General features: G+C 39.0%; 1 protein-coding gene across 2 annotated transcripts in view; it reads right to left on the bottom strand.

Annotated features, from left to right (window-relative positions):
* The window catches only part of BUD13 (BUD13 spliceosome associated protein), a 34,976-nt gene extending 17,197 nt beyond the window's left edge, over positions 1-17,779 (bottom strand). For both annotated transcript variants that reach the window (XM_075190424.1, XM_075190425.1), the window contains exons 1-4: positions 17,616-17,779; positions 11,141-11,231; positions 9,011-9,095; positions 7,225-7,270 (exon numbers count right to left, since the gene is read on the bottom strand). In XM_075190424.1, coding sequence (XP_075046525.1) covers positions 7,225-7,270; positions 9,011-9,095; positions 11,141-11,231; positions 17,616-17,752 — 359 coding nt within the window. In that variant the 5' untranslated portion in view covers positions 17,753-17,779. The remainder of the gene's footprint in view (positions 1-7,224; positions 7,271-9,010; positions 9,096-11,140; positions 11,232-17,615) is intronic.
* Positions 17,780-17,935: the final 156 nt, after the last annotated feature.

The raw sequence follows: 17,935 nt of genomic DNA, 5'->3' as shown, positions 1-17,935 counted from the left end.
TCTTCTTCAGGTAATCCTGGATTTATGTAGCCTCCAATGTGTTGCACAAGACAACACTGTGGGAAGCTACCCTATCCTTCACTTTACATCTAGAACTTCATCCCCGGTGTGGCCTCCCAACTTTCAGACCATTCTTATAGTGCATCATCAAACAAGGACACTGATTACCAAGTAAAACTATCTAAGGTAAAAGTATGACCCTCCCCATCCTCTTCTGGAACCAGAGATGGGTGTCCAGTTCACCTGACTAACAATTATCCAGTGTCAATCGTGATACTGGGGCTCTCCGGACCACTTAAGAACATATAGTCGCCAGATAACCCAAGCTAATGTAATTCTTAGTCTGTACTAATAAATAATAGTTTATTTGCACTAGAGTGTCAGTCTGATCATTCCAAGCAGTTATTGGGTTTAAATATAAACAACATCCAAATGAGGGATTACCGCCACGGTTATTCAGACTGTGGCCCTTATCAGTTTGGGAACAGTGTGTAATGATACCAGGGTGAAATTAAAACTGAGAAGAGCACGGTTCACAGACTGTAATTTGATATTGTGCTATAGAATCTGGAATGAGATACAGCAAATATATGATAAATCTACAGAAGTCCATCTCTGAGAAACCTGCAGTATTGTTAGGTGGAGGAACGCATAAGAGGATGACTTTTTTGGATGTAAGAACATAGCCTGAATGGTCATGGAGGTTTTTATTGAAGCTTACAAGTCGCAGAGAGAGACCCAGGTCCAGAAGCTGTTCGATATACACAGCAAAGTCATTGGGCCATAAAAGGTAATAGACGGGGAGCTGTGTTTTATGTACTGCTGAGGAGAGACTGAATAAAGAACTATGTCGGGCAGCTGAAAATACTGTTTACCACTTACTGAGTGACACTTTGATCTTAATTAGCCCTGAAAGCAGCGGTCTGAATAATACCATTTATGCCTCCGAATCATACAAGGTAGGTAATTGTCTTCCTCATATTGTACAAGAAGAACATCTGAAACTGGTGCAATATGTGATAAAAAGCCATTTATATATTTCGTGAAAATATTAATGAGCAAACATATTCTGGTGTGTGCACCACCGGAATTATTAACCAATTTATGTTACAATTTAAAGGCAATTATAAGCCCATATATTTTTATTTAATGAGTTGGATTTTTTCTTTATGTATGTTGAATGTTAATAAATATTGAATTTTTTAGCGACTATTTGAACAACTGGGATATATTTTGAAGAGCCTGTCTGTGCTTCTTTCTTTCTTTGAACCTACAGAAGTTGTTGATATGAGTCATGGTATGAGTTGGGACAAGGAATACAGAGATTGCGCGAGTTGAGATGTATAAATGGCATTAATCAAAATCCGTTACCTGAGCAGGATGTGTATTCTGTGTAAACTAAAAGGGTTGGTCCTGATATAGCTCTATTTATTTCAGTAACACAAAATATGCCTTTAACAACTGCACCTCCACAACTGAATGGGTGATACGTGTGGGTGAGCCAATGTAAGGGAATCTGAGGGCAAGAAGAGTGAGAGACATGGAAGATGAAAGACGGTGATATATACATGGTGAAACGGTTAAGAGGAGGACTGGTAGGCTTTTTTTTTAACAGGAGGTTTTTCAATGACCGTTTGAAGCTATACATGCTGGAGAATAGGGTGATAGAATGAGGGAGAGTGTTCTAGTGGTGGGGTGCAGCATGGGAGAAATCTTGGATAAGGGAGTGAAATGTGGTTACCAGAGGGGAGGAAAGGCGACGGTCATTAGACGACCGGACAGGGCGGGAGGAAGTATGTACGGTGATGAAGTTGGATATGTAGGGAGCAGTAGAGTTGGAGAGGGCCTTGTAAGCGAGGGTGAAGCATTTGAAGAGGATTCTGTAGTGGAAGGGGAGCCAGTGAAAGGTTTGGCAGAGAGGGGAGGAAGATGTAGAGCAGCGAGAGAGGAAGATAAGTCTAGCCACAGCATTAACTATAGTTTAAAGAGTGAAGAGGAACAAGATGGGCGCAGGTGGAGGCCTATAAGGAGAAGGTGGCAGTAGTCGAGATAACAAATGCTCAGTGAGAGGATAAGAGTTTTGGTGGCATCCGGAGAGAGGAAGGGTGTGATACGGGCGATATTGCGGAGCTGGAAGCTACATGATTGGGCAAAAGATTAAATGTGAAGGAGATGGAGGAGTCAAGAAAGATACACAAGCAGTGGAGTTGGGGAACAGAGGATATAGTGGTGTTTCAACAGTGATAGAGAGATGGGGAGGGATGGAGGGAAAACAATGAGTTCAGTTTTGCCATGTTAAGTTTGAGAAAGTGTAAGAACATCCAAGAGGAGATGGTGTAGAGGCAACTGGACACCCAAGAGAGGAGGAAAGGGGAGAGATCAGGAGATGAGTGATAGAGTTAAGCATCATCGGTACAGAGGTGGTACTGGAGGCTAAAGGAACTGATGAGATCACCACCCAGGGAGGAGGTGTACAGAGAAAAAGCAGAGGGCCAAGGACAGAACCCTGTGGGACTCCTATGGGAAGGATGGATGGGAAGGGGGTGGCGGGAGGAACCAGAGGTATAAACAGAGGAGAAGCGTTTGGCGAGGTAGGAGAACCATGAAAGGATGGGAGCAGAAAAGCCCATGGTGTGAAGGGTGTGGAGTAGGAGAAGTGGCCCCTGAATTTGGCTGAGAGAAGATCATTGGTGATTTTGGTCAAGGCAGTTTCTGTGGAGTGGAGGGGGCAGAAGCCAGACTGGAAAGGGTGTAGGAGGGAGTTAACAGACAGATAGCTGCCTAAATGGTTGTAGGCAAGCTGCTCAAGTATTTTGAACGCAAAAGGGAGAAGAGAAATGGGGCGGTAGTTAGAGAGATAGGGTGAGGCCAAGATGGGTTTTAGAAGAGTCGGTGAGACAAGTGCAGGTTTAAACGATGAGGGGAAGATTCCAGTGGAGAGTGACAGATTGAAGAGGTGAGCACAGTTGAAGCAGGCAGTGTGGGAGAGGGAGGAAAGGGGGCGAGAGGGGATGGGATCCAGGGGACAGGTTGAGGGTGGATAATATGAGAGAATCAACTTTGTCATCCGTAGTGGTGCAGAATGAGCACAAGAGGTGTTGGCTGGAGGGAGAGGAGGGTGGAATGGTAGGTGTGGCAAAAGAGTGATGGAAGGAGGAGATTTCGGGTCTGATTGCCTCCTTGTTCACTTCCAAAATTGAGGCTAAGTCCAGGGCAGTAAGGGAGGATGGGATGGGAGTGGGGGTTGGCGTGTGTTGAAAATGTCGTAAAGGCGGTGGGATTGGAGGACTGTGAAGAGATGAGAGACTTGAAGGATTGTTTAGTGAGGGAGAGGGTGGAACTGTAGGATAAGAGGATGAACTTGAAATGGAGGAAGTCTGCCAAGGAACGAGAATTCCTCCAGTGGTGTTCAGTGGTACGTGTGCATTTTTGAAGGAACCACGTTAATTTGGAGTGCCAAGATTGGGGTCTAGAGCGGCGAAGGTGGACAGAAGATTTGGGGGCAGCAGAGTCAAGAGCGGTTGTGGCGGTGTGGTTGTAGAGTGAGGGCGCCTGGTTGGGGCAGGGGCAGGCCAGGGTGGATAGAGGGGAGTTTAAAATGAGGAGGCGAAAAAAAGCAGGATCAAGAGCATCAAGATTGCGTCTAGCAAAGGTAGATTTGTACATGGGAAAGGGTGCAGGAGGTGAAGAAGGAGATGAGATGTTGGTCAGAGTGGGAGGGGAGAGTTGGAGAAGCCAGAGGTCAAGAGAATGACCGAGACAGTGGGCAGGAGAAATGGTACATTGTGAGAGCCCAAAGGAGGGAGAAAGGGCCAGAAGTTTGAAGGATGGGGTCTGTGGGGTTGTCGATGGGGATGTTAAAGTCACCTAGGATGATGGAGGGGAGGGTATGAGAAGAGGTAGTGGGGAAAGCCAGGCAGCAACATTATCAAGAAATTAGGAAGTGGGACTGGGGGGGAGGTAGATGACAAAGACGAAGATGGATGGGGTAGAAGAGATAGAGTGGACTTCAAAAGGAGGAAAAATAAAGGGAGTGCTCAGGAGAGATGACACGAAAGGTACAATTGGGGGATAGGAGGATGCCCACCCCACCACCTGGTAAATGACTGAGTATATTCAGAGTTGCAATAGAAGTCAGAATATAGATTTTTTTTTTTGTAATTCATTAAGGTCATACAATTAAGATCAATTTCCTAAGTTGTGTTTTATAAACTATGATAACTCTCAAACCATCAAGTTTTTTGATTTAGGACATACCAAAGATTTCAATTATATAAAAAGATCTACAAAAAAATGTCTGAGGGTATATGCTAATGGGAAATGATGGGCAATTAGTGAGAATCATGTTATACCCTTGAGAAGTATCACAGACTAGATGGCAGATGCATATTACCTCTTACACTTATTTAAAGTCATAAATAATAGACAATAAAATAAGATAAAAACTATATTAAAATGCATAACAAGATATGACAAGGATCGATTGAAACAATATTTGAGACTCTTTGATTGTTAAAATTCTTCAGAAACACCGATACCATTTCCTAATTACTTTACCAATGGCATTTTTCCCTACAACGTAGCAATCGGTGTCCTTGACTGCTGATGTACTGTATTTGCTCTTAGAGAAATTTCTTCCAGGAATCGATGAACCAGTGATGATTGTGATCCTTGCTCTAATGGGACTTCAGATAAGCTATTAACTTTTTGTAACAATGCAAGGGTTTTAACTTGTGTTTTTTATCAATTAAAAAGAAATGTCCATTTAGCCATTTTTTATTAGGAGTTTTGTATGTAGGGAACTTTTAAAATCATCAGCAGATGAGAAGAGAACTACAAGGTCCAACATATTTGGATATGGAGGAAGGAAGAAGACAGAATACAGACAAGCTACTTTTTCTGAATCTTAAGTATGCTTAATATTTGCATTATTTTATCTGAATTACAAAAAACTGCTACACAACAGCTATAATGTTTTAAATAGGTTTACAATACATGGATTCTAACTTTGCGTCTTGCTCTGGAATTCTTCTTTTGGTTTACTAGGAATCTTGGAATGTGATAACCAAATTGTTAACAAAACGTAACATTTGAGATTGTCCATGTTTAGCCACCTCAGACAATTCTCTGGCATTCTTTCTTTTATCCATGCTCATTAAAGTACACAGTGACACAAAACAGAATTAGTTAATTTCTCTATTCAAGCTCGATTAATATTGCAGGTACCTGACATTCCCTATAGAGGAGTTCAATTCCAAAGTGACGGACACTGGCCTGAAATCTATTTATTTATAACTACTTCTAAAAAGTGCCAAACACATACATATGTGGATACCAAAATATGTTTTAACTTCAACAATTTTCTGGAAGAAACATTTACAACCTTAGAGCACGTCACAATCGGATTCGTTTTCGATAGAGCTCTGTGAATGGACTCTCTCTCTCAATAATGGTAATTTGCCTTGCTGGATACTTATTTGTACTTCACTGCAGTTTAACATCTCGTGGCACAGAGAAATGATCATATATTTATATAGCGCTAGCATGCTCTGCAGCGATGTACAAATGGAAATTGAGATTTTAGCATGCTCTGTTAACCATTTTAAGGCTTATGAAGATACAGAGATGGTGGTGTTAATAAATTAAATACTCACACTATATCTTATATGTAAAGTGTGGGTCGGTGTCAGAGTGATTTAAACTTAGAGATGCCCACCAATCACAAACATATAAGGTAATTTCCAGGCAGTTGATGCAATTAAATCTTTCACACAAGCGAAAGAAGATGATCGACTCCTAGGGCTAGATTTACTAAACTGCGGGTTTGAAAAAGTGGGGATGTTGCCTATAGCAACCAATCAGATGCTAGCTGTCATTTTGTAGAAGGTACTAAATAAATGAAAGCTAGAATCTGATTGGTTGATATAGGCAACATCCCCACTTTTTCAAACCCGCAGCTTAGTAAATCTAGCCCCTAAATTGCTTATTAAATAAATATTTATATACAATGCATGCTCAAAAAATGATCTAAGGTGGCATATGTGAAACGTTTCATAATATATTATATCCAAAGTGTTAATAATACAAAAGGCATGATATCCAGACTGTACAATTCATTGTTGCAACTGATGGACGGACGGAGGACATATGTTTAATATCGGATGATATGTGGTTGGATATTTCACAGGTATATCTTATAACCTAGTATAGAAAAACAATTTTTTATTTTTATAGTGCACATTACATCTGATCAGTTTTTGCTCTTCACCCTCAATGCCAAAACACTGCCCGTGGTGTTATTCATACGTCATAGAGACACCCAAAATGATTCACATACTGGCAAAATGTTTCAGATGTAAAAACTATATATAGTGGAGTTGATTACCCACTGGGGTGTTTATTAGGGTCTGGGGAAGTCATGGAGATCTAGAAATTTCAAGAATGATTATTTATGGCAAGAAAATGTATAGTACTACATTGGATAAATCCAGCTAAAAAAAACTTCTCAATGGGATAAAATTGTCAGTTATTAAGTATGATTTTTTTTTATAAATTTGGGGTAGGTGAACAGAGGAGACACATTACTCATCTCTGTAATTATAAATATAGAGGCATAATGTCTCAAATGATAAAAAAGTCTCCTAAAGCGTACTTTATTGCAAGACAGGTAGGTGTTATCTTAATTTCTCCCTTTTTTTTTTTCATATTTTATTTTTCTCATAAATAATTTTATTACTAATTTCTCCATTTTACTACTCTTCGTTTCATTTTTAGATTGTCAATGTTCCCAGAGAGCAAGATTTTTATATAAACAAAGACACGGTTTAATAATTAACGTTTATTTTGAAATACAATCTATAAATAATCTTTTAGTGATGTAACTGCCATTCATGAAGGAGGCAAAAAGTACAAGCAACATACAACATGATGTAATACTATTCCTTTATTACTGCTTATACCTATGACATTTATCAATAGTCATCAATTCAAAAATATGTGTATACATTTTATACATAAAACAGTCAATACATCTCACAAATGACAAACACAGGAGACAATGGGAAAGGCAAAGTTGGGAACAGTGCTGTATTCCATAGCAACCAATCTGATGCTGCGTTAATGCAAATTTTTCCTGAGCACCAGTTTACAGAAACGTCCCCAGTGCCTACGTTTTGCTCATAAACTGTATATACATATGTATTTAAAAACAAATGATTACTGTACCTTAATTCTTCGGCCTGGGATGTTTCTATTTCAGGGGAACCATCATCTGTAATGAATTACACACATTTAACTCAGTTATCTGATCCTACCATCAACAAACATTTACAAAGACAATATATATATTTTTTAAACTATCTTGGAGGGTAGAAAGCACAAAGCTCAGCAGGGTGATTATTGCATGTATGGTACAGCAAGAATGAATATACCTAGGGCACCATACATAGTATGCTGAAAGCTAGAACAAAAGAAAAATAAACAAATATTTGGTGTACATTGCATGGCAAGACAAAGTTAATATTTTGCATAACAGACCTATGCTCATCACACTAAGCCCCCCAACCTCCCTTAGGATATAAGCTCGAATGAGCAGGGCCCCCTCCTCTCCCCTCCTGTCTCCATACCTACTCTTCTGCTCCGTATTTACTCCATTTGTCTGCCCGGAGCTTCTGAAGCATTGGTACTTTATGTTTACTGTTCTGTACTGTTTCACCCTGTATGGTTTACTGTTTGTACTATGTACGGCGCTGTGGATACCTTGCGGCACCTAACAAATAAAGGATAATAATAATAATAAGCCCACAATATAAAGCACCGTGGTCTGCCTAAAGGCTCATGCCGACCAAACATATATACACACACTGTAGCGTCTGTACCCAGCTTAACTTCAGGCCCACAATATACCGTCCAAAATAGTCATTTGCCCAGCATATATTTCCCTGTACCAAACATAGGCGTTTCATGCCCAACATTCCTATGTCCAGGGTATCTGTGCCCAGTATGCCTTAAGCCAACTACAGTCCTATGTCCAACACAAAAGCTTCATACCCACCATTTGAATCCATACAGCGTTATGCCCAGAAGAGCAAAGCCTTCTACCCAAAACAGTCATATGCCCACCATATACTGCCCTGTGCCCAGTATAACAGCCTTGTACTCACTTTCACCCTATGTCGCTCATACACTGCCCTATGCAAGGGGCATAACTACCTAATGTATCTCAGAGTCCTATGCAGACCTTACATTGCACTGTACCTAGCATAACAGATTCCCTCTGCACCACACATATATATCCTGCATCTTGTACTACAACACAAAATAGTAATAAAAGCTCCTGTTGCAACTTTTATGCTGCTCTCTCAGTGGTAGAAAAAAGGATCTTTCCATATTAGCAGGGATGAGAATGCGGTGTTAGTGTGGAGAGCCAATGAAATGGCAGGGCTTCTGTCCGATAGAAATCACAATTAGTTTTAAGCAAATAAACTGTATCAGTTTAACCTTGAAACCATGCACTATTTACGCAGAGATAATGGCTTCGATTAGCAAAATGGCTTGTTGAAGCAAAGCCGTTAGTGAGACCACTCTGCTTCCCTATGGGACAACACTGTGCCAAGTCACAGACAGTAGTCTGCTGACGCAATAATTCGATAGAACGGACATACATATAATCAGTCCTTTAGATGCATATCCCTTTAGCAGGAAATAATTAGACAGAGAGCAGTATTAAAGTATACCTGACATCAGCACTTTAGGACAGATGCTTAAGCAATTTCAATGCACAAGTACCTATAGGCTTATAGAATGCTACAGCTACAATACATGTAGAAAAAACTACATGGTAAACAAAATTTCCAATACTTTACTGAACCAAAACTTCTGCAGACAAAGGTGGACACTAACGTGCCATCAACAACCAAATGACAACTCATCTCCTCAATTTTTACCCATGAACCTAAGTTTACTGCGTGTAAAATCACAATAGTAAACAGTGTATATAGTAACTACTCACCTTGTATCAGTTTCCACTTATTGCTGTTCCTGAATTCTTCCATGCGTTTAACTTCCTCTGGGCGTTCATCTACAAACTCTGCCACCTATATAGAACAGGAAGAATGTTATCTGCCACTAACAACAGTGATCTGAATCTAATTTGATTCATGTATGTGAAGCACTCAACAAGATGAACCAGGACAGTCATAGTACACATTGTTACCACTAAGACAGATTTGGCAAAAGTAAAAGTGTTTTGTGGAGGAAGGATTTTTATCTAAATACCAAATATTCCCTCTAAAAGTAGAACTGAATATATATTTTAAATTCAAGCACCCCAATTTATAACGAGATTTCTGCTCTTTGAAGTTTAAGGCACAATTTCTCATTAACATCCAGTATAACAAAATATTACCACGCTGAATAATATACATGAAACAGCTACACACTCTTCTGTCAAACTAGAAAGGAAGAAGGTGTTTCTCTAATTAAATAAGTAGACAGTGACCGACAGCTTGGCAGTCTTGTAAATTAGGGGCAGGATTTTTCACTTCTATGGGATCACATGAAGACACGGAGATCTATTTATTAATATGTGGTGATAAGGCCGATTTGTTTTACTCTCACTTATAGTAGCACTAAGAAACAAAAATCACCTACCGCAGCAATTTCTGAATAAAATCTCTCCAAGGCAGCTGAGAGATACTCGGCTGTCTCAGCGATACAGGCCAGAAGTCAACAGGGTTAGCTTACCGCTTTGCCGCGCCATCCTGAGATGGCAATAATATAAGAAGCATTGCAAAGGTACATGTATGTAGTACAAAGGCCTATTACCAGCAAAAACACCCGATATCACCAGCCATAGGGCTTTTCCGTATGATAAATATGCCCCACTGTCCTAAAGATGTGGAGAAGTTGCAGTTGTCCCTAAGGGAGTAGGAAGGAAACACTTACCTGATATTCGACTACAACTCTTCACACTGAATAATGAATTTTACTTTCATGTTTGAAAAATTATTTTCTGGGTTAAGTGGCTCTTTAAATAGTGTTATGCTTTTCTGTAAAACTTATTGCTTTTTCTAAGTTATTGCTTTTATTATGCTTTTCTGTGAAAGTATTTTAGGAATGATCAAGTGTTCCAGTAAAACAACTGGCTAATAGAAGCTCAGTCTCCTGGTAACAGAGAGACTTGCAGCCAACGAGGGTACAGTTGAGTACATCTGGCTCAGCTTGCCCACTAGCCTTGAGATTGACTCTAGCTTTCCCACAAGCTATTATATTGGGTCTAGCTTTGCATACTATCCAAATGAATGTACTGTGTAGTACACTAGGCTCTGCATTGTATACTAGTCACCAGAAGAAATACACAAAGTGAATAGACCCATTTTTTTTGTTGTGTTTCTTTCATAAAACATAAATGAACTTCACAAGATAGGTAAAAATATAGTTAATTCAGATCAAGAATCCAAGTGCAAAAAAATACTGTATTCAAAAAGAGGACCTCAATCACCATAAATCAATACTTGCACCGAGGTTGTCAAATCATACCTTTCCGTCCATTAGTGGATTATGGATACCCTTAGCTCAGTGTGTGTGGCCACAATAAGATAACTTGCAGGAGATGAAGAGAGATTTGCAGATGTTCTGGCAGTCAGCATCCATATATTAAGCAAAGAATAACCTTCAAATGAGGCTTGTGATACAATAGACCAGCTAATAGGCCCTTAGTGTGGGTATGGATTTATGGTGACTGAGCGCCTCTTTATAGATCAAGTATTTTGGGATTTGAATTTCTATTCTGGAGGAACTCTTCAATAATTAAGTTTTAATTTCATATTTAGCAAAACTAAATTTGTCAAATATTGCCTTTTACTTGAGAAGCATCTTATTTGAAGTACATTTATTTGTTATATGAAATAAATCACGATTTTGTATTTTTACATATACCACAGCTCAATTTAGATAGCTTTTAGAATTATTTAAATTAGGCTGTATATAATCTACATACACTATATATATATATATATATATATATATATATATATATATATATATATATATATACACATACACACACACACATAATCATCATTATCTAGGACATTTACATCTACAGTACGTCTTAAACGACAGAATCAATGGTTCTCACCACTGGTTGGTCGTCTTCCTCGTCCACTGGCTCTTCCTTTTTCTTTGGCTCTTTCTTCCAATCTTCAGCATCATCATCTACTATACGCATGCTAAGACGTAAGAAGTTAAACTATTAGCATAATGACAAAGATAACATAGAGCAGGTAATCAATAAAAAGGTGAGACCAATATAGAAGACAAACACTACAAAGGCACAAAAACAACAACTACACAATTAAAAAAACAAAACACAACAACAAAAGTTGAAAAAAAAAGTTTGACAAGGAAAAAAAATAAAAGCATCAAAATTAAGTCAACATGATGTGGGGTGGTGAATATGGATTAATCAACCTGAAATTACATTGGGTAAAACTTATATTGTGCCATGATATAAACACTTTCTTATACAGTATATAAATAATAGCTATATGTTATTCTTACTACTTGTGCCAAAATACATACTTTATTGGATATCAATAATTTGTAATGTCCTTTGTTTCCTGTGAAAGGCCAATGGCTCTAGTATGCTAATGAGGGAAAGTAGATTCAGAATCTTTGGAGCACAGTAACAATAAAGACAGGTTCTACTTCTCAGGGGAAGAGAACAGAAAAACAAATAACAAAATCCCCTTAATTTAAAACAGGTATCTAGTCAAATCCTTAGATGTTGCTTTAAAGATAACAATGTTGGCAAATCCAATGTAAACTAAAGCTGGGTACACACTACAGAATTTTCCACCAACTTTTTATGCCGATCGATTTTACATCCATGGACTGCATACACACTAGCCTTGTTTTAGAAGATAAAGGGAAGAGCGGACGTCCCTTTAGCGACTTTTTACAGCCATGTTGTCGTGAGCAATGATTGCAATTTCATACACATCGGTCGGAAGTTTATACACACTATACAACGGAAACGAGGTTGGAACGAAAATATTTAACGGTACGACCAACCAAATGAGGCGACAATCGTCCATTTGGGCAGACTTTCGACCATCGTGTCACTACACACACTGACCCGACTTTTGAACGAAGGGCCGTATGTCAGCTGGTTGAGCCGATTATTGGACAAAAACCCTGTAGTGTGTACCTAGCTTAAGCTTAACACTCGTTCGATTAAGTAAAGCTGGGTACACTACAGGTTTTATACCCGATTAACGTGCCAATCATACAATAAACGACCGTTAGGTCCGATATTGTATTAGCAAATACTCTCCCACGATCATATTTTATAGTACCAAAGCAAATTGTACTGTTTGATTTTATTTTATAAATGGACTAAAAATCTCTATATATGATGATGGGCAAATTCTGCAGTGTCTATGCACTCACAACCAGCAGTGTAGGCAGACCTCTCTGGAGTTGACAGAGTCACAATTTTATCAGCTGATGGTTATGACAGTTGAACAGCACAGATGTGAAGGTAAATCTTGTAAAACATGTATATAGTGTGTACGTATAAATTGGCATGCAGATCGGGACTTTCAGTCATTAGTAAAATTGTCAGGAGAAATTTTCTGTAGGGTGTACCCAGCCAAAAGCAATGTCAGTTTATCATTGTTCTGGGCAGCTTCCAACAGAATGTATAGCATATCTGGGATTATGGGACCCCAATTCAAGTCCCTAGAAACAAGTTGTGCACCCCTGCTTTAGTAGCAACATACATCCAAACTAATGAGTGACAGAGACAAATCCAAAACAATTAGAAAACAGGCAATAATTTACACTTTATTTTTAATCCATATTCGGTAAAATGACCTGGCACAGAGAACCAAATTTCTCTGTGTGCTTGCATTTATTACCATCAGTGGCAGCTGCCATATTGTTTATTTAAAATGATCCACCTGCCACAGATTTTACACTCTGCAAAAAGAAGCATATTGTTTAACACGAGGAATGTTTACATGGAATTACCAAGTTATGTAATTTCGCCCAAAATATTATAACATGTTTTGCGCAATATACTGCAGAGCATAAACATTTATCAATATTCAATTATAATGCATCACATTCTGCAAGAAAAGATTCCAGTTCCACTTTAAAAGAGGAGCAAATAACATGTACTAAATGTGTATGTTAACAACAACATACATTTAAATCACAGGAGCTAAATAGTTTAATAAAGAATTACATAAAACAAAATGTCCAATATAAAACACACTCTGAAATATACTCTGGTATTGCCGATCTGAAGAAATAGAGAAGATACAGGCACCTTATAGTGCAATATTTTGAAAAGTTAATAAAGTGCCTGATATAAGGTGTAAATTGAACTTATACCAAAGATAATATATTTGTATCAAATAGCTCCTGAGATCCTCTATATCTTTTCTTACAGATAGGTCGCACAACCTCATCTCGGGGGAAGACATAGTGAACTATATTTAAAAAAAATAATAATCTTTAAACAAAATAAAAATATAGAAACTGCATTTCTGGGGATCACAAAGACCAAAGTGCTTTAGCCATCGGCCCATGTGCATATTGCATTTTTTAACGAGCCCTTGTTACAGAGAGCATAAACGCACTGGAGCTTAACAACACATGCACCCTGGTCTCTTAATTTGCAGAGTTCATATATATGGATGCTTATCGCTTCCGTTAGATAACATTAAATATTATTTATTTAAAGTGTTAAACTCTTCAGTTGTTTTATATCCGATACACATATTAACTATATAATCGTTGCATGCAGATTACTGAGCACTGAAATTAATTGATGCAGATAACAATTTATTACCATCACCTTTAAACTTTATTATCAATACTACGCCACATGAGGGTAAATTTAATATAAAAATAATCTTTTCTTATTTAAAGTTACTTGCTTTTTTTTTTTTTCACCAAACAAGTCATATTCATAAAAGAACAGTAAATATTTTGTTTTTCAGCTGATACATTATAATTCAGTGCAATTGCCTCTGCTAAACACGTAACCTTCAATTTCTTCAACAATCGGCTAATTATACAGTGCACCAGTCACGGGTCTGCCAATATATATATATATATATATATATATATATATATATATATATATATATATATATATATATATATATATATATATATATATATATAAACAAATACAATAGATAGTACAGCGCGTAACTCTGAGAAGATTTCCAATTCAAATATTGTCCTTTGGAAGAAGTGGATATCCTATGTTCAGGAGGCTGCCAAAGTTCCCACAAAGCCAGTTGGTGGACTGGAATAATCTAAAACAAAATAAGTAGGAGGGGGCGCCACATAGTATAATACTGTATTCAACAATACAGATAGGTGTACCGCAAGCCAGAATTTAAATCACCAAGTGGACATAGGCACTCAGGTATTAGAAGTGAATCAGTAAGGATAAAAACACACAGAGGAGGAAATATTTCCAAGACCACCAACACTATACCAATATGCGTACCAGATAAAAGAACTTTAAAGCTTATCTGTAGGTATAGTCGGTCCCTTCATAGATTAGAGTAGCTTTGATTCCCCTTCAGGTTGGTGAAGTGTTATTCTCAACACTTACAGGAGCATGAATAGGCACTTCATATATCCTCAGTGGTAGCCACATTTATATAAAGGAAAAAAGGGGGAAGGCTCTCATAGTGTAATACCATATGGTTACACATTTATTGCAGAGTAAAATACAGATGTACACTTACATTAAAAAATTAAGATATATGCTTATCTGGGTATCTTTGAGCTGGAACAGGACAGCAGGATTCAGTAACTATCACGCTACCACATTGCCAAAGATCCAGATCACTGAGTCCTTAGGAAATAATCCTCAGCCAAGTTCAACACAGAATGCGCTGCCACGCTAAAGTCAGATAATGCAGACACCCGAATAAGTGACTGAATCCCCTACAAGTGCTTCTAAACCTCTTGAAATTGCGAAGCCCTGAAAATGGAGACCCAAATTGTTTGCAGGATGAATTTTTTCCCTTGCCAGGCACAAATAAACAGCTCTCAATTTTTATCCTTACTGATTCACTTCTAATACCTGAGTGCCTATGTCCACTTGGTGATTTAAATTCTGGCTTGCGGTACACCTATCTGTATTGTTGAATACAGTATTATACTATGTGGCGCCCCCTCCTACTTATTTTGTTTATATATATATATATATATATATATATATATATATCCCTCACTAACCACGACTTCACCACTAACAAAATATTTGTCACAAAGCTCCCCTTGCCAGAACACCACACTCACCTTCTCCTCCACTCCATTCCCCCCCCATCCATCCTCAGGTTTTCTTCTCTCCTGTTACAGAGTGCAAGGTCTTCATATTCATCTCTTCCTCACCCCCCTCAACCTGTCCTCTTAATCCCGTTCAATCCCAGCTCTTCTGCTCATATCCCACCACAACAAACGCACCTAGCTCACTTGAACCTGTCCCTCTCCTCCTGCACTTTCCCTTCCGGCTTAACATTTGCTCATCTCTTCTATCCTCAAACACCCATTTCGACCCTACCTCTCTTTTTCCAATAATGTCCCCATTTCTTTTCTCTCCTTTCAAACATGTTTAGCAGTTTCTGAACGCTTTCTCACTCCCATCAACCCTCTGAAATCAGACTTCTGCCCTATACACTCCACCAAGACTACCCTCACTCACAGCTAAATTGAAAGGTCACTTCTTCCTACTTATCCTACCTTGACTTCACTAATGCTCTTGATACAGTAGACCACTCACTTCTCTTGCACACCCTTCACAGCACTGTTTTCTCCTGGCTCCCTTCCTACCTTTGTACTTCCCTCCACTTTCTGTTATGGGCCTCAAGGCACTGTTCTCGGCCCTCTACTTTTCTCTCAGGTAATTAATATACTTCTCAAGCCTCCCTGTTGCACCTTTATGCAGACAACGCTTAAATCTATCCCTCTACCCCTTATCTCCCCCATCCCCAATGGATATCCCAACACTACCTAAAGCTCAAAACATTCAAAACTAAGCTCATCAGTGTCCGTAGTGTCAAAAACCTCCCCCGCAAGTAACCCTCAACATTGACATCAAGCCCTCCCCAGTCCCCTATGCCCTTTGACTTGGTGTCATCCTAGACTTTTCGCCACACATCTAGTCACTAGCACTGTCATCTTGTCACCTCCTTCAAAACATTATACAGAACATGCCCCCCTTTCTTTCTCTGGATACTACCAAAACCCTTATCACTAAAATCTATCCTAAATGCAGTGGTGAGAATTTCCTTAAATATGTGCCTTGTTCCTCTTCGATTACCACCTCCAAGACTTCTACCAAGCAGCTCCCCACTTCTGGAAAACCTTACTCAACCTGACCAGACTCTCCCCCAACTTTTAATAATTCTCTTAAAACCTACCTCTTCACTTTAGCCTATACTATCTCTACCTGATTCTACTGCTTTTGGAAATTACAATTGCAGTCCCAATCTCCACTTTGGAGTCCCACTAGCTCCTTTTGTCTCAGCTTTGCCATTTCCCTCTAGACTGTAAGCTCTCACAAGCAGGGAGGGTCCTCTCTATCCTCTGTCAAACGCCCAAGTACTTGTCCTGTTTTTATGTATGAAATTGTTATACACACTGTACAGGCGCTGCTTAGTTTTGTGGCATTTTACAAATTAACAGTGATGATGAAACATTGGACACAAACTGTAATATTATTATTATTTTGCAAACTGCAATATTATCAAATTACTCAGCCCTGTATAGAGACCATTTCTCATTCACATCAGTCCCTGCCCCACTGGAGCTTACAGTCTAAATTCCCTAACACACAAACGCTAGGGTTAATTTTGTCTGCAGCCAATTACCTAGCAATATGTTCTTGGAGTACAGACTCCAAGAGTCTTTCCCCAAGCTTGCAACTGATAAACAACCTTGCATTGTCACCATTCCCATCTAAAATCTTACCACTGTCTGCAGTGCTCCAACACTCTAAACTCCACCTCTGCCTCTTATTTTCTTTAAAAATAGAGACAGAGAGGCAGCAGTCACTGCAGGCTATGATAAGGGGAAATAGCCAGTAATGTAATAAGTACTGACTGGTAAATACTCAGTGATTCTAATGGAGGGGAAGGGCTAATAGTGGGTGACAAACTGGGTCCTAGACACTGGCAATGAGGAACTGCACAACAGCACTGGGAGAAACTAGCACTGAAGGTTCTGCGTCCTTTTTCCTTGACTTACAAATTATGACCCTATCATAACCAAAGGTAAATAATATATATTGGATGAAAACTGCAATGCAAATTACACTACATGACACCGACTGTTAGAGCTGCATTGGGCTTATAGTTTCAAGACGGCAGAACTAAATTACATGTTCTATACACAATTTAGATTATATATTATTAGATTAGTTGCCTGAAAACTAGTAGAACCACAAGTTGCTTGAGTCTGAATTAAATGATATAACCAGGATGCAAACTGCGATGTAGCTTACATACTAGTACATGTCTGCCCAGCCAGTGACCAGGTATCTCTGTATACACCATCATCGAAACCTGTCACTATCTCACCCCTTTCCTTCTGGCCTCTTCTTTTTCTTCTTCTTCTTCGCCGGTCCATCATCTCCTCCTAAACTACCAGGATCCAGGTAACGCTTCAGATATTCCGTTTTGGAGATCCCATGGAGCTTTCCCCCGGGCGCAGCCATGTTGCTGGTGGCGGAAGTTTACCTGACAAGCACTTCCGGGCTCGCATGGTTAAACAGGAACGGCTAAATCTTCAGTCTAGGTATCTTCAGACGTCACTATGACATCACAGGGTTGCGGTCACATGGTACACACACAGTGTAGGCACCCTGCTGGAATTATATGGTAGTCAATGCAGGAGCTAC

The sequence above is a fragment of the Mixophyes fleayi genome, chromosome 11, assembly GCF_038048845.1.
Source record: "Mixophyes fleayi isolate aMixFle1 chromosome 11, aMixFle1.hap1, whole genome shotgun sequence".
Classification (NCBI taxonomy): Eukaryota; Metazoa; Chordata; class Amphibia; order Anura; family Limnodynastidae; genus Mixophyes; species Mixophyes fleayi.
Note: the sequence above shows the minus strand (reverse complement) of the source record. Positions and strands in the feature narration are given on the sequence as shown.